Source organism: Anticarsia gemmatalis, chromosome 4 (genome assembly GCF_050436995.1).
Source record: "Anticarsia gemmatalis isolate Benzon Research Colony breed Stoneville strain chromosome 4, ilAntGemm2 primary, whole genome shotgun sequence".
In the NCBI taxonomy this organism is placed as follows: domain Eukaryota; kingdom Metazoa; phylum Arthropoda; class Insecta; order Lepidoptera; family Erebidae; genus Anticarsia; species Anticarsia gemmatalis.
Window position 1 is genome coordinate 2,107,134 of NC_134748.1, and position 24,243 is coordinate 2,131,376.

General features: G+C 33.9%; 1 protein-coding gene and 1 non-coding gene across 5 annotated transcripts in view; both read left to right on the top strand.

The window, feature by feature from the left end:
- The window catches only part of LOC142972194 (uncharacterized), a 421,890-nt gene that overhangs the window by 158,366 nt on the left and 239,281 nt on the right, over positions 1-24,243 (top strand). For all 4 annotated transcript variants that reach the window (XM_076113068.1, XM_076113065.1, XM_076113067.1 and 1 more), the window contains exons 2-3: positions 1,388-1,805; positions 24,104-24,214. In XM_076113068.1, the coding sequence (XP_075969183.1) occupies positions 1,388-1,805; positions 24,104-24,214 (529 nt within the window). The remainder of the gene's footprint in view (positions 1-1,387; positions 1,806-24,103; positions 24,215-24,243) is intronic.
- On the top strand, positions 13,476-13,547 carry TRNAD-GUC (transfer RNA aspartic acid (anticodon GUC)). The gene has a single exon. It is a non-coding gene; the product is annotated as a tRNA-Asp (tRNA).

The following is a 24,243-nucleotide window of genomic DNA, read 5'->3' on the forward strand; positions in this document are numbered from 1 at the left end:
TTATGTGACGCAAGCGAAGTTGCGCGGGTCAGCTAGTAACCTCATAAAATTATGCGTGTATTTTTGTAATACACGCGTCATTTTACTCACAAAGAGTTTGAAAAGTAATCATTGCAAAAATAAACCTAGCTATCATCTATCCAAAAACGACCACCTAACATAGTATTTAATACGCTCCCTTATTCTAAACATCTTGTTCTCTTGTTAATGAGCACGTTAAGTAAACAACATCCACATTGTTGACATAGGTGCTAGCTTCCTCATCTTACTCGAGATGATTATCATGTTATTACTTGATAAAAACTGGTTTAGTATTAAGGGCCGAGGTGTTTAAGTTAATAATTTGAATCGGTTGCTTAGAAGATGAATTTGTTTTGGTGGTCAAGGAGTCTTTGTTGTTCTAAAGCATTCATAAACCATGTTTTTCTTGCTTCTTGACTCAAAACAAAACTTTCGGAACTTTACTAAGTGATGGCCAGTTTCGCTTCTTACACATCCGTGTAGAAGCGAAATTGGCCTGAAAAAGACTATCCTCTTTTCGATAAATGAAGCGAATAACTGTCAAAATCTCGCCTAATAATACGCGAATTAAAAGTATAGTAAAAATGCTGCCAAGTAATGTAGACTAATATCTATGTTTAAAATATCTAAGTGTACTATTAATTAATTACATTGATTTCTGTTTCAATCGCTCCAAAAAACTGGCAATCGAGAGTTCTCGCCGCCATAGTATGGAAGTGCTCAATTTAACCGGAGCTAAGCTAACGAGTTAACTAAAACCGCGTAAGGTTCTGTAAGGCAGCCCAAGGAAAGTGCGCTGCGAGTCCGTCGCAGCCGCGCGGGCGATCGTCTGCGGCGCAATTTACAAGGTGCTCTGCCTGCAACGACCGCGTGACGTCACGTTGTAAGACCTTCTAACGAAAGCTAGTGATCTAAGTACATTGGTAACATCACACTAAAGAACACACTTCCAATGAGCGAGCGATTCTCAAGGTATATATAGTTACGAAAAGAAAAATGTCAATAGCGCGAGTTAGGGTTTTGATGAATAACTACTATAAGAAACATGATAATCCTCTTTTTGTTCACTCATATCGTCTAAAACGTATTTTAAAAGAAACGAATGAAAAAAGAACAAAATAAATATTGATTAAAATGTATATTTTCATTTTTCTTACATGTTTACTGAGTAATTTGCGCTACTAACGCCATCTACTAGAATAAACACTGTACTAACGTAGCATAAAAAAAATATTTTAAGCGACGGCCTTTTTTATCAATTCAATAATTCCGCATTATTCCGCCAGATTTTATTTAATGTAACTTTTTTTTAAACCAAAATATTTTTCTTTGCAAATAAATAACTTTGTCTTTATTTTTGTTACAGAATATCAAACAACGAAAGAGATGAAAGTCCGGGGACGGATGGAAACGTCTCCCCGGAGCCACCTGACCGACCGCCTGGGAAAGTGCGGCAAGTGCATCCTGAAGAAAAGACACAAGTTCTTGCATACGACTCAACGTATCGCAAGAAAAATAAACCTAAGAATCTCCCTCTAGAAGAAAATCATTACAACCACTTGGCGAATACAAACGTAGCTATGTCGCCAATGTACCCCTTGACACCAAATATTTGTGTAGAGGGTGGGAAGATCGAGTTCATAAAGTCTCCGCCAGGAAGCGCTAGGAATAGTTTGGCGCTAGCGTCGCCTCCCCAAACGCCGCTGCTAGCGCGGCGCGGCTCGCGGGAGAAACGCGAAGCCCGTATATACGATGAGCCGACTGAGAAGTTCGACGGCGATAAGGTAGGTGGCGCTATTTTAAATAAATATTTTTTAAGTATGATTATTAGAAAATAATTTACCTTAGCATTTATGGAGGTCTACTCAAACGATATTTAATTTTAATGTAATGTATTTAGCTAACTTTTCCGAAATTAACGTTTGCAATAGACAAGCTGTTTCGAGGTAGGAAAGGTAAGGGTGTGAAACATCAGAAACATAACAACGATTTAAAAAATACGATGCTCTCTAGCAAGCTAAAATCAAACTTTCTGAAAAATAAACAAAAGATATTTTAAAACAAACATCAAACTTTGGCATCCAATTCAGCCATAGCAAAATCTTTCAAAAACTTTTGTAGTTGTGGGACGTATTCAATTTGAAGTCACCGGTGCACGGTCGCAGCTGACCCTTGTCAAAAATCTTTCTTTCTTTCAAACTTTCAATTTGTTTTGTAATATCTTTATGCACATTTAAAACTTTAATACTTCTGTTCTGAAAGCGTTTTCGTGTTAAAGTTGGCCAGGATTTTTTATTTGTTTATTGGTTGAATAAACCTGACTACTGCACGACTAAAGAGAATTAAAATTAAAAAGTCGTATTACGACCTTCCAGAATTAACTATTAAACCAATAAAAATTCTAAATTTGTGCTAGAAATTAATGGAATATAAAAACATGTACCCAGAAATCTCTTAATATTTTTATGTCGATAAGAAAATTACTACATCCATCAAATAAAATGGGGATTTTAGTTCTTGGCAAAAAAGATACATACATACGAACCAAAAAAGGTTTCTTCGAAAACAGATACATTAATATCAAAAAAGTTACTTACTCCATTAGAAAAAACTCCCCTTTTCCATTACATCAAAGTTTCAAAGAGTCTTTATGGTACAATATTTTGATCAACACATTACGTCATAGGTAGCCATATTTTCCCCTCAAATCCTCTGATCTCACATATAATTGGAGTGATGCAGCGTAATACGTTTTTAGTCGCGACTAAATTGTTTTTGAAAGCCTTCCCGAGATTGTCTTCAAAAGAAGGATATAACGTGATGAAGTGGCTTTAAAGTTTTTTTATTTTATTTATCGTCACTAGTCTTTAGGGAGTAGACTTGGCTTTATCTTAAATGATAAAATATTGCTGACGTAGAAGACGTTATGTTTCTCCCCCTTAGAATGGTGGCATTATTTTTATCCTCAAAATAGTTGTCTACCCTGGTATATTATGTAGTATACATATATGTACTACAAAAGATGGTGTATGCGACTCCAAATTTCAACTATTTAGTTTTCGGATTTGCATGGAAAATGGAAAATTTATTTTAATATATTTTGATAATTTTCTGAAGAATACTGAAGTTCGGGTCTGTTTATATACAAAGACATACTTAACAGAATGTACCGGTTGTATTTTATAAATTAATTGAGTTAAGTTATTAGTACTAAGCTGAACAATAACGTAGTAGCTGCTTAATTCTCTGAGAGACATAATATTAAAATGAAAATTCCTGTTACATTAGAATCCAAACATCCCAAAAACCGTCTGCACCAAGTTATTGCAATCCAGACATGCAAATGGGAGACGTTAAATGGAATTAATTGCAGAGATTCTCTGAGCAAATCGTCCTTCGTGTGGTACCAATGAATTTCTATTATCATCTTGCTTTATGACGCTTGGAAACGGTTCCAGGATTTGTGGCCGCTCCCACGGTTAGTTGGGGAAATTGGAAGATGGATGGAACTGATTGTGGCGACGTAAAAGTGCCAGAGTAATTTAGTTTTTTGGTTTGAAAAGTTTTGTGAATGATGTAGACTGAGTGTTTATAATGGTTTCGGATTTCAAAGCGTATTTCTAAATCTTATTATAATGACAAATGAACTAAAACATCTGTGCAACTGTATATCACTATCAGATTGTTTAGTTCAACAAAGTTAATTTCTACGTTACGTTACAATGTCGGACATAGTTTATGAAACATCAATTTAAATTCATTTTGACATTTTTTATTATTGGATAAAAGTACATTTGTTAACTAATCCTCGAGAGACTTTGAATCACTCTCTCTCATGTGTTCTAAACGTAATATTTCTCCTAACTAGACGCCTTAAATGGTAGTCGAAAATCCTTAGAATCATTAGAACAGTTTAATTTACTCCTGACCGCAGTCTCAAAATTCCACATTCTAGACCTACAAGGAACATGGTCGCAATCAGCTATTTAACTATGCAAATCGCTTTCCGATAATGTGGTGTCTGAGAGGGGCTACAGATTTTGGGCTCCATTCACTTCGTCAATGATAGCTTTATTAATATTAATGGTAGGGCTAAGGCCAATTTACTCCGTGTCTAGGTTCTTGCGGTGAAAGGAGCTCGAGATTTGTGACTTTGGATAGACTGGAAGAAATTTTAATGGTTCTCGGGGAGTTTGGAGTTACCAAATGGATATAAACTGCTGAATTTGGAGACAGATATTTTGTTAGGTTTATCAATTGGAATTATTAACCTTTGAACGATATATTATAATGTCTTATTTGCGTAGAAACATCGTAAATGTCCTATTAAGTTGTGTGTTTTCATTGTGGACTCTTCCGATAGTACAAAAACCTCTTTCAACCAATCAAAGAAAACCGTTTTAGAAGAAATTCGAATTGACAATGTCAATATATTTTCCTCTTTTGCTGTCAAATTTATCAAAATTATAACATTTGCAAAAGATAAATAAAAAAAATACAGCAAAATTTCTTACGGGTGATTTTAACAGATGGGATTGGAAGTATTTAAGGAAACGATGAATCCGGCTTCTTATTTAGTATCAGTACTTGAGGATCATCATAGGATGATTTACTTGGTGTTATTCATGATGTTTATAGTCTTTGTTCTTCTGGACTTGAGGATGAGGAGTACGAAGCAGCCGCCCACCGACGAGCCTTCGAACACCACTCTTGGATCCGTTACTGGTTCGAAGAAAAAGATTAATATAAACGATCCCAACGACTCTATCTTATTCAAGAAAGTGGAATAACTCCATACAATTTGGTTTTCATTTGGATATGTGTTTTGTTTGCTGTTTTTTCTTTTGACTCTAATAAATTGGCCCTCTAAATTTTATTTTTGGTTTTATTATTTTTAGATTAACGTGAATATTGAATGTGATTTTTGTAAAAGCTATTTTTTTAATAAATATGTAAGCCGGGGCTTGACTATATACAGCCGTATTAATTGTATATAAAGTATGTCTGAATTAATTGGGAACCTACACCAACTGTAGATATAGAATCTTAAAGACATTCAACATGCATGCATTGCATTCATCTGTAATGATGTCATTAAACTTTATTTTTATTTAAGTGTATTCTCCATGATGTTTTATTTACTCACATGATGAATTATGCAGATGAAAACATAATCTATACTAATATTATAAAGCTGAAGAGTTTGTTTGTTTGTTTGTTTGTTTGTTTGTTTGTTTGTTTGTTTGTTTGTTTGTTTGAACGCGCTAATCTCAGGAACTACTGGTCCGATTTGAAAAATTCTTTCAGTGTTAGATAGTCCATTTATTGAAGAAGGTTATAGGCTATATATCATCACGCTAATACCAATAGGAACAGAGTACCAGTGAAAAATGTTACAAAAACGGGGAAAATTTTGACCCATTCTCTCTTAAGTTACGCAAGCGAAGTTGCGCGGGTCAGCTAGTATATTATATAGTGTGTAGTGCCTTCAAACCAGACAAATATGTCACGACAGTTACATTAAGCGTAGAGTAGACAGCCTATTCTAAGATTACACCTATTCCAATTCCCATTTATAGAGCACCATAACGTACCATAAGGTAGGTAATGACAATCCCCCATTAGAGCACTGTGGATGTCTGCCAGTGTAACATTAGCTTAAGTGGCACATATGTTATTTTGCAATGCCTCTTACATGGGGAATATGCGTGTAAAATGTACTGGAGTTAGTAGGGGAAGTTTTGTTGGACATATGGAGATATTTGCAAATGTTACATTACGTTCATTTTAGAGAAAATTTTAACTGTTGTGGATCCAAGATCTTACTCTGTAGTTGCTGGAAAAAGATCTAGGGACTGACTAGAAATATGATTTCAGTTACTCAAAAATAACCATCCACCATGTCCATTGAACTCCGTAGTCACTTTAAATGTTCAAGTGTATGTTATTGTAATTAAGTAAGATTTGTAAGAAATAAGCAATTAACTGTCAGTAACATTAGCGTAAAAAAAAATTATGGCTTTATTGGTATTTACAGTTCAATTCACCCCAAGACCGACTTAATCATTACTATAATCAGACCAAAACTGTAGTGGGTCCGTGAACTTTTAGTTTTATTCACGTATTTTTTAATGTTAATCTAATCTTAATGCTTATCTAATAATCTATCTGTAAAATCTACGTATTTGTTTACTACATCACTTTATTCCGTAAAAAATAATCCGTATTCTCTTCCACTATGGAGCTGATAAAGTAAAACTTCTCTGGCATGGAGCGCGGCCTCTTGTTCTGTGGTTCCTTGGCCCATTGCCACGAGCCCATAAAGATTGCTATCCCGATCTATTCATTTGTCCGGAAGTCCAGAGGCTGGCTGGATTTGTTGCCTTCGCCTAAACACTGGTTCTGCAAGTTGTGGGAATTGTTTTCAGTTGCTTTTTTAAGACAGTACTTAGTAGAACGATAGCTGGTTTTAATTTTTTTCTTTTTCATTTATGGGTTTAAGAATGTTAAGTAGGTAATCTGGGATTAGGAACGCAGTGATTTGTTTTATTATGTAATTTCAGGCATGGTTCAAAAGTGGCAAAATGTAGATTACCTAATGAATCTATGCTTACACTACAATAATTTGTATGGCAATTAGTCCTGTCTGCCGAAATTAGTTAAGATTTTATAGGCAACATTGGTATTTTATATCTGCAAGTTAAATATTGAAACAAGCCATTAGATAGACGCCATGAAAAAAACTCAAATCAAAAAACCAATATTCAACATTTAAACATAACAATTACAATTTTTTTTTACTCTTTACCAGTATATATCTAAAACCTTATTCCTAGGGTTCAGTAACACTGACATAACCAAATGACACAAGATCACGACGTTCGACTCCATAAGAGGCGTTTTGAATGAAATCCAATCTCGGAGATTGTTGGCGTCTCCTCGTTTGGGCTATAAAAATCCTTCATTGCATGTAATGCCTTCCAATGCGGAAGTCTGCTGTGTTTGCCAATAAAAAACATGTTTATCTATGCAGATATCTAGTCTAGGAATTAACGTATATGTTATTAGATAAGTAATAGTCCAACAATTTAGTTATAGAAAATCCTTGTTTGCAAAGTTCAAGGGTGGCGAAGGTACACATAATACTTAAAAACAAAATAAATTTGATGCTAAGGCTAAGTTACTATTAAGTTGTCGAGCTATAGTAGAAGGGTCTAGACGTTTTTTTACTAGAAGATGAACAAACCTGGCTGTCTATATAAGTGAGCCTTAAAATATTCGAAAATATGATCAGTTTGTAAAGAATTATGTAACGAAAAAAAATTAAGCAAAGGAATGTTTCAAAAGGTATAATAAATTCAAACCATATCCATGCAAATTGCAAAGCTTTCGTTTACCCATAAAGCGGTCAGTCCATCAAATAAACTTTTTATTCAGATTGTCCCGTACTCATAAACAAGCAAAATAAAAGTTAACTGCCCGTAATCAATAGATAATGCATAAAATACGACCCTGTGACAACAACATAGGTATACATTTTTATTAGCAAAACAACCAATATACCCTGACCTCCACATGTCACTTGAATGTTCTAAAATAAGCCTAAAAATAGAACTTTAACAGAGACATCAGAGCTCATCTTATACTTGTCGATTTTAGAGTGCGTGTGAGGTGACCAAACACCCATATTACAATTTAAGGACTAGAAGAAAATGTTCAGGCATCATAATAAAAACTCCTTGAATTCATTTTACGACATTTTTTATACTTTTTATACAGAATTCATTTTGAGATTTTGTGGAGTGGAATAAGATAAGCTTTTTATGCTTTATGTGTATGAATAATAAAATATTTTGTTTAGGAAAATGGTTTTATCATCAGTGCCGTTTTTCTTTCATCCGTATTTCAAAGAAAAATTATAACTCTCTCTCAGTTTGTTTTACCACTTCAACGATTATTAAGTATTATGTAAGAGAAAACCAAGATTTACCAACATTGTTACCAATTTTTTTTATAATATATTTGTCACCAGAAGACTACTTATACTAGGAGGCTAGGTAGGAGTACTTTTAGCATTTTTTGAAACAAAAATGTGTCTAAAATTATTGAAGCCGTACATTATAGCATTATTAGTAGCGCCGCGTGTGGTGGGTTCGAATCCCACCCGGGACAAATCTTTGTGTGATGAGCACGAGTATTTGTTCTGAGCCTGGGTGATAATGTATCTATATAAGTATGTATTTAGAAGTATATAAGTATGTTTATCAGTTATTTGGTTACCATAGTACAAGCTCTGCTTAGTTTGGAATCAAATGACCGTGTGTGAGTTGTCCAATAATATTATATGATATTATTTTATCCTGAACCAAAATAGCTCACCTTTACCACAGTCAAAAAATTTTTTTAGTCAAAAAATTATTTGATTTTTATACTGTGCCTTTACCCTGGACTATCCTCGGCATTATTAGTCCATTGTTCCCCTACCCCTTGTCGCCCTATAGAGAAGGCTTTGATGAATTTTGTCAGCGTTTTTTTACATGCAAATGCAATCAATCACGCAGATAACTGTCGTTTAACAGATTGGACACAGTCGATGCTTTGTGGTTTGATTAAAATATCGATCCACAATGAATAATTGGTTTAGAAAATGTTTTGTTTTTGTGTGGGTTTGAGTTATAGATGTTTAAAAGGTTGTTGGTGGTTGAAATACGTGCTCTAAAATTGGGCGGTAAATTGGTTTATCTAAAATATTTCGTGTGAGTTGTTATAGTTTTTTTATATGATACATTCCCTCTATAAGATTTCAGTTGTGTCGCGGAGACTTTCACAATCATACAGTACAAAAAATAGACACTAAGTACAACGGTATTGAGAAAATAAAACTGTAATAAATACCTGTACTACTCGTTGTTTGACTTCCTAATTGTATTTGCACACACTTGATTGTGCTTTTCTCTACAACTATAAAATAGAGGGACATCTAACCTCTTAAACAATTTTGATTCTCATTTGTTTCTTAAACGTTTATAATTTACTAGCTGACCCGCGCAACTTCGCTTGCGTCACATAAGAGAATGGGTCAAAATTTTTTCCCGTTTTTGTAACATTTTTTATTGCTACTCTGCTCCTATTGGTAGTACCGTGATGATATTTAGCCTATAACCTTCCTCGATAAATGTTCTATCTAACACTGAAAGAATTTTTCAAATCGGACCAGTAGTTCCTGAGATTAGCGCGTTCAAACAAACAAACAAACTCTTCAGCTTTATAATATTAGTATAGATAGTATAGATAACTGTTATAAAACTTAATTTGTTTAACTTAATACTGAATCTGCAAATACATTCATAATTATTTTAATGCTTATAACAAACTGGAAGCCGCATACCTAACAAGCCTGAACATTGACCATTCAACATGCAGATTTGACAAAACGAATGAAGCCCATGTGTAACTAAACACAAAATCATACCACAATGCGCAAGGGAAATAACTCGCCAAAAACGCCATCAATTTTTAATAAAACCCCATATAATCTGATATTCATGGTCCTAGACGTTGTATGATAAACGCAGCCCACCTGCCGGCCAACGCCATCTGTCGGGCGCATACAGTAATTAATTCCGGTACCCTACACGTTGGACCGTGGCCAAAATAGTGTTTTTGTACCTCGATTTATGTACAAATAATAGGCAAAGGCTGTTGCTTATTTTTTTAGGGGATGCGCGTGATAATGGTTTTCGAGGGTGGAAATTGTGATATGAAAATATTGGTTTTTAAAATATTTTGCTTGTTTGCCCTTCAGATATAGATGAAGGGAGATTTCAACGAAAATAAACTTTTGCAATTCTAGTTAACATAAAATAAGCGTAGTTTTTAAATAATGGTTTATAATATTCGTTATCCTCATGCAAGAACGATGACAAATTGCGGGTCCTCAATTTTTCCTCCACCTTTATGATTACGTACTTTAGGATAATGATCATTTCTGGGTTACTAGTGACTTCACAATTGTAGCTACCTATTACTTGCACTGGAGTAGTTGTTTAGATTCTAGGGCCTTTCTTAGGGGTTGTTTCTTAAAAGAAACACCACTTAATCCGAATTTCCCCCGGAAAAACGGGTATTGGAAGGGATTTAACCCCCGCAAAAAGGTACCTAATACTTAACCTTCAAGCAATAGACTGAACACAAATAATAACTATTTCAACGAAGCACCAAATATACTACAAAACTAACAATAATAAAACTAATTTGGTATATTTGATTCTGCATCTCTCTTCGTTTACTCCTATCCTGTGTTCAGCGACCCATATCCTCAAATTTTTATCTCATCCAAAAATCCAGCTAATTATCCTTCTCGTACTAATCCGACACAAACGTATTATCAAGGCGTAACATAACAGGATGAGCAGGGACGTCGGGTGCACCATCAAAGGGCTCCATTTGCGAAATTTGTTTTTCCATTAGTCAAATTGGGTTCGTGGGGTAACTTTAGTAAGTGATGACGCGATGACGTGTGCTTTAAGTTATAACTTTGAAGTTTTCAAGTACTTTAGATTTATATGTTTTGGAAAGTATCGTATATGTGAGAGCAGTATCATAGAAAAATTGGGCAGTTATTTGACCACATTGACCCACACTTACTAGGTATTTTAAGAAAAAAATTTTATATCCTGTACAATGGGTAATACAAGGTAATCATTGCCATGATAATTTGGGCTACTTATTGGGCTGTGGAACTACTCATACTCATAGGGCCAATTCTTTGCGGATTCAACGGTTAGGTAGTCAAGTTTTGTGTCTGGTTGTAAATTGTTATGACCAATATTACTAACTTAATTTTTAATGTGAAATTCGGAAAAATCACGCCTTTTACACATGAGTATAATATAGATGGTATAAAAGAACGTTACTTCTTTAAATTCCTACTAACATTATTTTGCTTCATTCTCATCTAAACATCTTGTCATACGAAACCACCAAAGCCTCCTTTAAAAGAAAACATTTAAATTGATAGAGGAAGTCGATCTCATTATTCGATCAATTAATCGATAATCCAAAGTTCATCTGTACACCAGTCACAAGCAACTCTTTACCAAAAAAAAGCCTACCTACACCAATAGAATAGTCAATCATCGGTAATGAAACACCAATCTAAAATGATTCAGCTCATAAACAGCGCTCACAATAGAGGAACGTACTAATGTATGTATTATATGCAATATAGCAACACAAATGGTGCACAATGATCTTGTTCATATCAATGGGACGTTATGTAAATGTTTAAACAGACAAACAGTTAGTACAGAGACAGCTATAAATATATAGTGAAGATGGTATTATCCGATTATAGAAATTATAGAAAATGTTATGTAAGGCGTTGCTAAAAAAAAGGTAAAGTACTCATAAAAGTTCATGTTTTGTTCTTATTTCAACGTTTTCTAAAACTGTTTTAAGACTTAAGATATCCCCTCGTTTGGCATACTGAATTTCAGCAACTATGTATATTTCAGGGACTATCAAAAGCTACCTTATCCTCTTTACTCAGGTATATTCTCTGATGAATGTAGACCAGTAGAACGATTCTTTACAAACAGTACTATCGAGTATCAAGAGCTTGATTTTTAAAATGTACAGCAAAAATACTCCCTGCGGCAACTGTTAGTTACTGCCTGCTGCTTAGGTTTTCATACAAAATTGTTGGAGAGATTGTCGATAATACTACTACTACTACTACCCTACAGGTAAAAGGGACTGTCACATGCATAGTTTACTCATTTAGCATTAAGAAGTGTCTGTGACCATCGCTACTCGATATTTCCACTAGTATCAAGTAGTCTCTGTATCCATCACTACTCTATCCATGTTAATTGAGTGTCATTGTGTAGTGTGCTTCAGTTCATATACAAACTCCCGCGCATCCGTAGTTCTTAACAAGTGACGTTGTTCGCGCGTGCGCAGATGTTCGCAGTGAAATTGTGATATAAGAATATTTGTTGAGTAGAGGACTTTAAAGTGATAGTTTATGCTTGATTTTGAAAGAAAATTTTGTAACTTCTTTTAAGTAAATCAATTGGTGACTGTGCTTTGCTAAATAAGAAAACTTTAAGTGTCATCAAAGATTTGTTTAAAAAAGGATATAAAACAAAAATTAATCGCGAATAGCTCTACTAGTACTTTTAGCAGTGAATACTTTAATTTACGTTACGTAATTATAGATAAAGCTATAATTTTGGAAAAACTAATAGCTAAATACGAAACAAACCAAATTATAACGCAAAAAGATCTTCAAAGATGATTAAATTACTAAGTTCTTAAAGTGTATGTGCGTGTATTAAACATGTTAGCAAAAAATACGCCAAGACTTACGTTTTTTTGTCAAGTAATGAGTAGTGACTTTAAACGTTAACGATAGTATAGATTAGTTGATACTTATTAAGTGTTTGAAACAGTCGTGATCAATTGATCATAAAATATTATTAGCTTGATAAAAAAGTCTTCTAGGAATAATATTTCGTTCTAGCTTGTACCCGCAAATTTGTCTGAGTTTAAATATTTTTCGGAGTGAAAAGTATGCTATATGTTAATCTAGTTTATAAACTATATAGGTTCCAAATTTCATCAACATATGTTCAGTAGTTTTGACATGATTGTGTAACAAACATCCATCGAAACATAAATTTCACGATTATAATATTTTATAGTATTGATAAAATTATTAATAATATTATCTCAAACAAGTTTTGTGGCCGTGTGTTTGTGTGTTTGTGTGTTCTATCATTGAAAACTGCTGTGTTGTGATTATTACTGTGATGTATTACAACAACTGTTATAATCAGAATCCGTATAATAATTCCTATAATAACAGCAATGGAAACAATTATTATTATAAGGTGAGTGTTTTGCTATTAGCTCTCTTGCATCTAATATTAGCAGCAGGTCTTAAACGTGATTGAAAATTAAAGGTTAGGATAACTTATTTGCTTACCCGACGTTTCGATCGAATTGCATCGACCTTTTCCACGCGCTGACTTTCATACACTATAACGCAAACCGTCAAAACGTTTATTACATGACAGACAAAAAGACAAACAAATATAATAGGTATCCACACATAGCAGGCACTAGATCTTAATTTATTTAGCCAAATTCTATGTCCCACTGCTGGGCACAGACCGTTAGATTTCTAGTACGTGCGGTCTTTTGAGAAGTCTAAAATTAAATCTATTTAATCAACTTCACATATTTTATTTGCAAACGATCCTTGGCTCAAATATAACTTTATCTTCGAATTAAATGAATAATTATTATTATCACAGAAATGTAAACAATGAATTGTATGATTGGGTGTGTTTACTATATTTTATCAAAATCGTATTCAAAGTTATCTTACTTACATGAAGGTCATACGCTTTTGAATGTATACGGTAATTTCGACGATGATCAACAAGTCTTCGGTAGTATAGTGGTCAGTATCCCCGCCTGTCACGCGGGAGACCGGGGTTCGATTCCCCGCCGGAGAGATTCTTTTTGTGTTTTCTTGCAGATTACTTTTATGTTTTGAACACTTTTTAGTACATTTTAACTGTCATTTTGGTATATTATATACGCAATATAAAGTCTTATTTATCTTATTTATATTAGGTGTTGGTTTATATCCAAAGATGTAAGTAGAGTTAGGTATACTTGTATGCAATAGTTTTCTCACGTTAACCGTTAAGTAATAGGAGGGGCTGCGTTTTACGTACATATTAAATTTCATATTGATGTACTATCGAACCAACTGAATCATGACCCATTTTGCCGATAATTCGCTTGACACCGTCAAAACAGTAAAAATTTCATCTCTATCGTCAAAGTTGCACTTAGGACATTTTAAACATGCATACGAATGTGTTATGATGTATTACGACTACAGACAACTTTGACCTTTGTTATTACAGTACGTAGATACGTTTTCGATAAATCACTCTTAATTTGAATCTAGAATGTAAATAGTCAAAACTCTTTTCACTACGAAAAAACCAATTTGTGTCAAATATCAAATAGCACGTTATTTAGAAATCTGTGAAATGATTAGGGTAACCACTATAGTCATTGCCCATCATACAGTGATTGCCAATGTTAAGGAATAATACGTTTATTTTAATTTCTAAAGTAACCAGTTCAAATTAATTGCCATATATGTCACTTTTAGAATCTTGGTAACATTTTTAATTTATAGAACTCATGTCCGACGTTTTTGCGACAGGTGTGTAGTTCGAAAAGAAAAAGTAAGTTTGTTGCAATATTTGTTAAGGATAACACATTTGAATTAACAGTATTCGCTAATATTTCTGGTTTTTAAGTGTTTTATATCGAATTAGTATAAAGTTATTGAAACACACACAACACAAAGGACTGATGTTCTTTTAGAAAGAATATTTAAGTTGCGTTTATAATAGAGTTTATGTCAATGTTTTACTAAATAAAGATACTTTTGACCAAAATTGTGTATCAATTCCTTAACCGGGTAATAATTATGCTGGTTACCCTATATTATTTTAATTTTTATAGTTACATTATTTCCTATAATGGCCGGATAAACCATGTCCTAAGTGGGTATCGAACCCACTCCTGACGCGTCGCAGTCGTAACATCAACCCACTACGCCACGGAGCCTGTTGAAAACGGTAGCGAAGCATTATTGTATTGGCGCACAAAGATTTATCGCAATAATGACAGATAACAAATTCATTACCAAGGAAACGTAGGTTCAAGCCAATTTCGACCTACGTGTATATAGACGTGTTTTAGAAAATGAGCACATGGTGGGTCATGATTCAGTTTGTTCGATAGTACATATTAAACTATCCAAAATACATTGCCAAAATATTTTAGAAAAAAACTTAACTTAAAACAACCCCATCCTCTCAGTCCAAACCATGTCTTAAAACCATCCATACATCAGTTACCTCTTGCCAAAGATTCATGTATCCGCGAGAGGGCGCCACTTTACCCCGTGACGTAAGCACACCTGTGTGTGTAAAGATAAATGAACCTTGTTTTTACCAGCTATTTGTACTAGCTGCCTGTTTTTGTGTTTGTTTTGTAAGGTCTAGATTAATGAGAGGAGGGAAAAAAGCTTAGAAATGTAGGTTTAGGTCTCGTTGTGGACTTAACCAATTGTGTTAAGAGCTTTTGGGTTAGTTTATATGATTTTGTATGGTCTTTGTTGTACATGGATTTTTTGCGGAAAACATGTTTTACCTAGACATATTTACTTCAGTTTCTTGTTCTAGCCCAAAAACTGATCTTTGAGGCCTATAAAACATCTATGCCATAACTTTATCACATGTTTAGGTACTAGGTATATATTGTATCCGATTTGATTATTTGTTAAATTTAAATATGTCTATGAATACATCCGTGTTCTTATTTGGAGTTTTAGGACATCATTTGAGGTGAAGTAACTTTAGAATTAATGTACTTGTGATTAATAAGTAATACGTGTTGCAAAGTATTAGTTTTTTTCTTTTTTTCTTTTCTTTTCTTTTAAAGACAACTCCCGCACTAAGAATTGCTCTTGTGTCGCGGGGACTTTTACAAACATACAAACAACGGACACAAAGCACAACCAGACCCGAAACAATTATTTGTGGATCGCACAAATAATTGTCCCGTGTGGGAATCGAACCCACGACCTCCCGTTTCAGTGGTATCGGCGTGGCGACCTAAACCACTGCGCCACAGAGGCAGTCAAAGTTTTACTACTTAAATAGTAAAAAGGCATTACTTTTGTAGTAATGATTTAAGTAATGTCACAAAAAATCCTACTGGTCGTCGTTTGATTGTGAGATCAACCATTTGTAGGAAGAAAATGTGGCCTCTGGCCTCCCATGATACATTTTTGTACTGTCTGTGTCCGCCATAACTCCGTAACATCGTAAACAACATCTTAGCGTCCAAAACAGTTAGGAAGTGTGTAGTTTTCTCATCAGCTCGTCCAATGATATGATAGTTGATCGCCGTCATTAGAATCATTTGACCCAAATTGAAGTCATTGCCGACTCTTATTAATAACGGCTGGAACAAGTGGTTGTATTTATTGGTGATATTGTATGGTTTAGAATGTATGCCAAATAGAAGAAGGAACTAATAACTATTTGTTGTAATAAGTCAGTTTAGTTTTCATAAAAGTAGCGTGTTATTTGAGTATCTTGATAACTTGGTCCAATTTTATTATGGTTGACTGTAAAGTGTCAAGAAAAAGTATAATTTCGTTACTTGTACAAAGTAATTCTTCAATAACCCAGCAAAACAACACAATGTTTGTCGAATGTATAGTGCAGATAGTGCATATTTTAATACATTATTAATTCATTAAAAATAAATAGACTACATCAGTGATAATTAAAGCACTGCTTCTACGATGACCAATCTTAGCACTCAGGCAGACACATAATAAAAAGTAAAGAAAAAGTCAATTAGCATCGTCATTATCAATTAATTGTGTTTCAAATTTATTTCCACCAATAAGTAAAAACAAGTCAGCAATAGAATCCTAAATAAAATACTCATCAATCTCGACGATCTCAATGGAAGGCCTTAGAATAAAATAAATTGAAAAAAAGAGGTTCTTTGTTCCCTGGACGTTATTTATCGTCCAGACCTTTTATAGTATTGTTAATTGCATGGTGATGTTCTAAATGGGTGGAAAATGGACATTGGTGGATGGCTGGCATAGTGAAGACTGGGATTTCAATCTGGGTTTTGTAAGAATTATAGACTTGTTTAGAGTCAATAGTGATTGACGTAACGATTGATGGTTTGAGTAAAATAGTAGGAGCTATGAAACTAAATAGAGGATTTTTTGAGATGGATAAGGATACGTAGCCTTATTTTTTGTGTGTCAGTTTTTTGTCAATTTTACTATCTGACCTAAAAAAGATAATTATGAGTTATATAGTATAGAAGACAACATAACAGAAAAAATATGGTCTTGAAGATTCAAAGGCAATTTTTGTCCCAAAATCTTTGTGGCTCATCAGCTGCCGCTTGGCGTAAAAAGTTTAAAAAAGTATTTGTACTGTTACGAAATTAAACCGAAAAATATCAAGCAACAAACAATTCTATTTTCTCTCCAAAAAAAGATTTAATCAAAAACATTTGTCATTCGAGTGAAGCCCTATAATTATTTTCAATTTTAATTAAGCGCTGTAGAAAAGAAATTAAAAAAGTAACACGCCAAGCGATTACACCTTTTTGTTAGGAATGGAAGAAAAACTGTTGGAAAAAGAGCAAAAAAAGTGAAAAAACGAGTGAAAAAAGTGAAAAAAAAGTGCGAAAACGAAGCACTACAAACTGCGGTCGTTCTGTTAATCGCTAGGAACCGGTCAAGTGTGAACCGTCTCACTTACAACGGTTTAAAGTTTAAGTGGTAGACGTTTTTCTTCTTCGTTTTGTGCCACTTGGATGTGAATTATAGGACTTGAGATTGACTTCGTTTGTGTTTGATTGATGATTGTAAAAGAACGATTTTGTTTTTAACCATTGGATTGACTAAATACTAGTATAGTAATTATTTAGTGAACATGTTTTAACAGTCTCGTATACAAAATGTTCTTCTTAGGTACATAATCATTGTAGTAGTCAATAACTCACTCATTTTTAGGGAGGTTTCGCCAGCATAGATCCTGCATTCCGGTCTATCTGATTTCAGGGCGCGCCGAGGGGAGGTTCCTTCCATGCACCTAATAACTATACTCTTTACTTCTTTCATATATAACTATATGAAAGAAGTAAAAAAAGCCTATAGTTTGATTGTGAATAGTAGATCCAATCTGACATAAATAATGTGGCTTTTTTAGGACCTCACTTTCTGTGAAACCCTTTAATCTACACATAGGTTGATTATATTCTGCTATGTTGTTATATTATATTAGCTAAATAGACCGAGTGTAAGTGCATTTTAAGCTCTTTTTTCTCGAATTTTCCAAATAAATTCATCAAATAGCGTAACATAATAAGCAGAGTAGCGACACCACACGTTAATTATCGTCTCGATCTCGTGTGATGAAGTGGCCCTACGCGTTAGATTAGCCATTGTCCGCTAATGATCGATGAAAGAGGGTGTGTGTTGTGTGGTACAAGGTAGGAGCGGTATTAGGAGCGTTTAGCGGAATATGACGTTTATAAGTATTTTCTCTCATGAGTCCGCCAGCTGTAGTGTGGCACATTCTGGAAGCGTGTCAAATCAATCTTTGTATCTGACTGTAGATTCAGGAACCAATTAAGTTTCAAGTAAGGAACTTGGAAAATCAATTCTATTCCAACCATCCACAGCATCGTAGACAGTAACGCAAAGAAGGACAAAAAATTGGTTAAAAGGTTTGTCAAAATATGCACAATTTCCAAGCATTCCGTCCCATACAATATACAATTACCTAGTACTTTCCCGCTGCTACCAAGATTTATTTTGTAAGCTTATCTCAATAAAAGAAATAACACAATACTTTTAACAAATGCTAATAAATACGAACATCATAATTTGAGGAAACATACCTTTTTTTGTAACGGTAATTCTTGCAATTTTGCCTGTCACTTATAACTTGAGCCCTCAACATTTTCTCACTAAGGTTTCATAGGTTTAATTCGTCCGGGTTAATCTCGCGTTATTGTCTCGAGGTACGGGGGTTCGAGTACGGTCACGGTAGCGTTGTCAAGACCCTTCACTTAATATGATCCGAGTGATGTTTAAACTGTATTGTATAGGAAATTGCTTATGTATGCTTAATTGTTTTGAATATTGATCCGCCTGACATCGTCAGAATTTACAAATACATATATTGTTATTTATAACACTACTAGCGGACTGGCCCGACTTCTTTCGGGAATAGTAAAATTTTATTCCGTTGATTTCATTCCCGTGGGAATTTTGATCCCATCGATCCCATACAAACCCCGTACCAATAGTTACAAACATACTAAAAAAATAATTATCCAATTTAGTTCAGTTATTCAAAAGTTATGCGCGTACATACATTTCGGTGATAATACCGAATTCATTCGTAAATTATGACCACATTTTGATGTTTGAAATCTCTATCCTTTATTAATGCTTGAAAAATATTGTTCAGCAAATTCGTTTGATTTAAAAAAAAACATTCACAAATATATTATGTACTATGGAAAATAAAGCAGTCTATCCTAAACATTTTTTCTACAAAAACAATCTACGCAAGCAGTCCATTAATTTAGGTGCATGTAGAGCAAAACCGTAATGATTTTACGTTACAATAAGAGCGTAGACAAATGGAGGCAAGACAATGCGAAGACAGCCCACAATTGTACAATAGAACTGCGATTGTGGGCGCGAATAAAAGACAACTATATCTGAGTGAGTGTACAGAGTTAGTATACCTTGCTGTTATATTATTATTATAAATACAGCTCGTTGTATTATTATCAAAATTAAAATAATCGTTATTGAGAGTCTACCATTTTGTATGTTTGTAAGTTGCTTAATGTTAGTTTCATTATTAGTGTCAATCTTTAATTATAATTTGTTTTAAATACTTTATACATGAGTTTTGAATTTAAAAACTATTTTTTTATTTTAATTTTAACTATACTGCGGTTGTAAATCAATTTAATATCACGATAAGATCAAAGTGTATATTATGGCGTTCATGATTAAACTTATTACTACTGACTTGATCCTGTGGTATTCGTCTATTTGGGTTACCTACCCATAGTCTCTGATAGATCTGATAGTACAGTTTTACTTACTTTGGAACAGTTAATTACAGTTCAATTCCACTAGTTTAAGTGAGTAGCTTAATGACTGACTGGTGTAGTTCAAAAATTCCATAATAATGTGCAAAAAGTAAACCTAAAATCGTACTATACCTACCAACAGACAGATAGATGTATTTCAAATTAATTCTTCATTGAGCTATTTTCAGCTGTTTGAAGTCAATATTTAAAACATATTCTTTTATTTTCACTGAAACAAACAAAAGTGCGTCAAACAGGTACTCTCACTACAGTTGACATCTCGACGAGGCACGAGGGCGGGCGACGAATTTATCGGGAACGTGAAAAATGATACAAGCTTGCCGACGACCCGGGAACATTGTTCTGATATTGATGTTACGTACTTAATTGGAATGGCTGACATCTTTGCTTGTACATTCATGTTATGGGTTTTTATCCGAGTATTGGGATGGGACAGCTGTTTATTAGTATGACGGTAGCAGAAACGATTTAGATTGTTCATATACTTCATCTAAAAAAATTATGAGTAGTTATACAAAGTTGTAGAAAAGGTGCATTTACTGGCAAGGACTGCTTCTGGCCTCTACTAGTCTATAAGCTGAGGACACTTAAAAGATCTTCAAATATATTTTATTCAGTAATCGTTAAATTGTTGTTATAAATATTTAATCTTATCAAGAAGTAAAAACATTTAAAACGTCATCAGCATTTTGAAGACATTTGTGCATGTTCTCTATATACCGTCGAAAATGGTTTTAAATAGAGAGGCAGTTTTCTGCCTCTATTGACTAGCTATCAACAAACTTACACGAAAAACTGATCTTTGATCTGAAGAATTTCGCAAGAAATACTTTCTTCCAGTAACTTTACATATCAAACGCTCGCTCAATAGTATCGACTGTAGAAAATCGCGCTACAGTTTTCTCGAACAAAAATCACCTTCCATCTTCATTCTTCAGTTGAAGGCATGTTTCCACATCACCCCCTATAGCCAGTCGATGTTATCTCGTTGAATGATTAGCTACCCGAGTGTGGAGCTGATCAATCGTTCAACTAATCACCGGTTACGATTGACTGATACTTACAGCCCGTATACTTTGCTCTTGAGATGTTTTCTCAAGAAAATTGTACACTCTTGAGAGTTTTTTCTTTACTGCTCCCCTGAATGCTGAGGTGAGTTAAATTAGTTTAAGTGCTTATTTAAATCCTTGAGTCATTTTAAAATTTATATGCGGTATTATTATTATTAAAAGCAGTTTCATGATTTTGTTTTGTTTCGGAATTAGAGACGCAAATCATAATTTTTCGGCATTATTTACTATTTTATAAGATAAATATCAGTTTCTAAATGATGAAAGGATTAATAAGCATAGAAATCTTCATATATCCACTAAATTCGGATCTTAGTCAACCTACAACGCTTCGTTTAAAGTTATACGCAAAAAATGTGCGTCACACTGACTGTCAAACAAAAATACTGAAGCCAGCTGAATATTTCAAAGCTAATTGCAAGTAACAAACGGTACACGGTGAGCTCGAGTGGCCAATATCGTAGGACATTAATATGACGATCATTCCGAAAGATTTCACCCCCTCCGTACATAACTATTATTTATTGACGCATGCGTAACGCTGCACGCCATCTATCTGCGGAACGTAGAACTACGGAGATGTTAGATGGAGCGGAGCAAATTGTGATAGGAGTAACTTTTGTAGATCATCTTATTTTGATTTTAGACCAAAGCTTTTTATAATTTATTATTAACCTTTTTTCAATGTTAAACTTAATTAAAAGTTTTCTTCGATACCAAATTGAATAGGTAATATATTTTTTGCTTTCAATTGATTGCGAAAGTAAAAAAAAACTTTAACTGAAAATTTTTTATAACTTTTTATGATTGCTTTTAATTAAAACTTTCAGTAATATAATTGCTAACAAAAAGTTGCTTAAAATATTCATTCATAGAGTAAAGAAATAAAAAAGTAAGACAAAAAATTCCACAGTTTCAAAAAGTATACTAAAATTATTTAAAAAAATATGTGGGTATATCTAAAAAATACCAAACTCTACATCAAAATTTTCTGTCGCATTTTCCATTGTTCTTATTCACTGAAACATCGCGGAAAAGCAACACACAACCCCAAGACCTTATCACTACGGCATAAGGTCCAAATTCGTAAAACAAAAATTAACTTTATACACTAGTATTTTCACGAGGCTTTGTTCGCAGAATTTCGTTGACGCGGTGCCCTTTGCTAATGAGACGTTAGGGAAGTTCATTCTTTATGTTTGAGTGACACTCAATGAATGATAATAGAGAATTTCATCATTGACACGTATTATTTAGATTTTATGTAAATACAAGAATACTGTTTTTATTTCGTGATTATATTTTGTGGAGGTCAAAAAAATATATACAGTGAAACCAAGAATTTCTTATGTTTGTGTACATAAAAGTCTGTAAGTCTGAAATCACTGAATTTAGTAGCAGGCGTGTACGTTAAAAACGTTTATTTATTAAAAGATACAACATTCTATCTATTATTTATGACCATTCTTATAGATAGACTCAATAAGTAGGTCTTATAAGTCTTTAATATAAGTATTAAGTAGTGCTTATTCTTAGATATGTTAATTATTAAGCAGATCCTTTATACGACAAGCTAAGCATAAAATTATCTCACTTTTGTTACCATAATAATAACAACAAAGCCTTTCAACTCAAACTAAGATTGATCACAGCAACTTTGTCACACAACCGAACAAGCTACTTGGAAAATTATTCGAATTCCATATTGCAAACTCCAGAAAATCATCTCGCGTATAGCATATTTGAAATAGCATCCAGTAGGGGGCGCTGGGCGCATTTCCGGCTAATGACAGTGGATAAACGACGTCACATCCGGTTAGCTTTGTGCTCGATCGCTCCATTTCCCGCGATGTAGACTTTAGACAAGTTTAATGGCTACGTTTGTTAAGTACGGGGACGTTTTTATTTGATTTTTTGCTTTCATTTTTATTAGCAAGTAATAAAAAAATTACTCAATTTTTTTTCTTAAATGCTAAATGTGCCGGGGTTGATATATCTAAGAAAGGAAAGGATTTTAATTTGTTATTAAATATTATTTTAAGGGTTGCCCTTAAAATAAAATTGAATAACAAATTAAAATACACAAAGATAATAATATATCTCGATTTCATAAGTAACTGTGACTTAAGTTTCAGCGAATTTTGTTTGTGAGAATATACATGTCAGTGATCAGCTTTAGCACCTTTTAAATTATGATATCAACAAAAAAGTAGTGCTTTGTTCGCGTCATAAATAAGATTACCTATACCTGGATGCTTATACTTACATATACGACATTCCTTACAGTTTTCTAAGCTGAATTATTTCAACGTACTGAGTACTTTACGTAGTGTTGGCAGGCCCCCCACAAGATGGACCGACGACCTGGTAAGGGTTGCCGGAGTCCGATGGATGAGGGCGGCCCAGGATCGGTCCTATTGGCACTCGATGGGGGAGGCCTTTGTCCAGCAGTGGACGATTCCTGGCTGAGATGATGATGATGATGATGATGAGTACTTTGCCCTTAAGAATGAAAGTTTATATCAAATGCATTTAACTATACTTTTTCATTAATTTAATGCACTGGAAGTAATCGTTTCTTATTACAAATGAAGTGCATTAACCGTCAGAACTACTAAAACTCGTAGAAATTGGCTTTAAAATACTCCTAATTATAGCCAGGTCGTTAATTTCGCACGAAATCAACAAAATGTCCATAAGTTACGAGAAGGAGGGTAGAAATAATTAAAAAATACAAAATGGCGACGTTTAATGACCCTCCGAGGTAGTGTGAATGAACTGAACGTTTCTTTTTATTTGTGATTCTGAATATATTTTACGAATTTCTAAAAGATAGGTACGTTTGTATGGTACGTTTTGATACAAAATATTCAGTTTAAAATTCAGTACAAATAAAGAAATGTGTTTGTTTGCCCTTTGGTCCAAACATTTCAGGGTTGAAGGTACGTTTTTGAACGATAATAATTTGATTATATTATAGTTTGACAAAGTTTTGTCAAAGACAATAATTTTAAGACAGTTCTTTTTTTCATTTCATAATGACAGTAACGAGAGCACTTAAAACTATAAAAGTCGCATTGTCAGGTGTCTTACAGAAGTAAGACAATACCTACTTAAGGCTTAACCTCCCCCTTGTACAGGACGAGACCCTAGCCCAGCAGTGGGACAATAATGGGAAAATATCATGTTTATCAAAACAAACATTTTAACTGTATTTTTGTTTGTTTCAGGAACTTTTGGAAAAACGCATCAAACAATTGGAGGCTCAGTTGGAAGAAGAGAAGAGAAGGACGCAGAGGGAACGCATGGCCGTCACCAAACTGCAGAATAAACTTATAAAGGTAAGTTATTGGAAACTATAAAATAATCC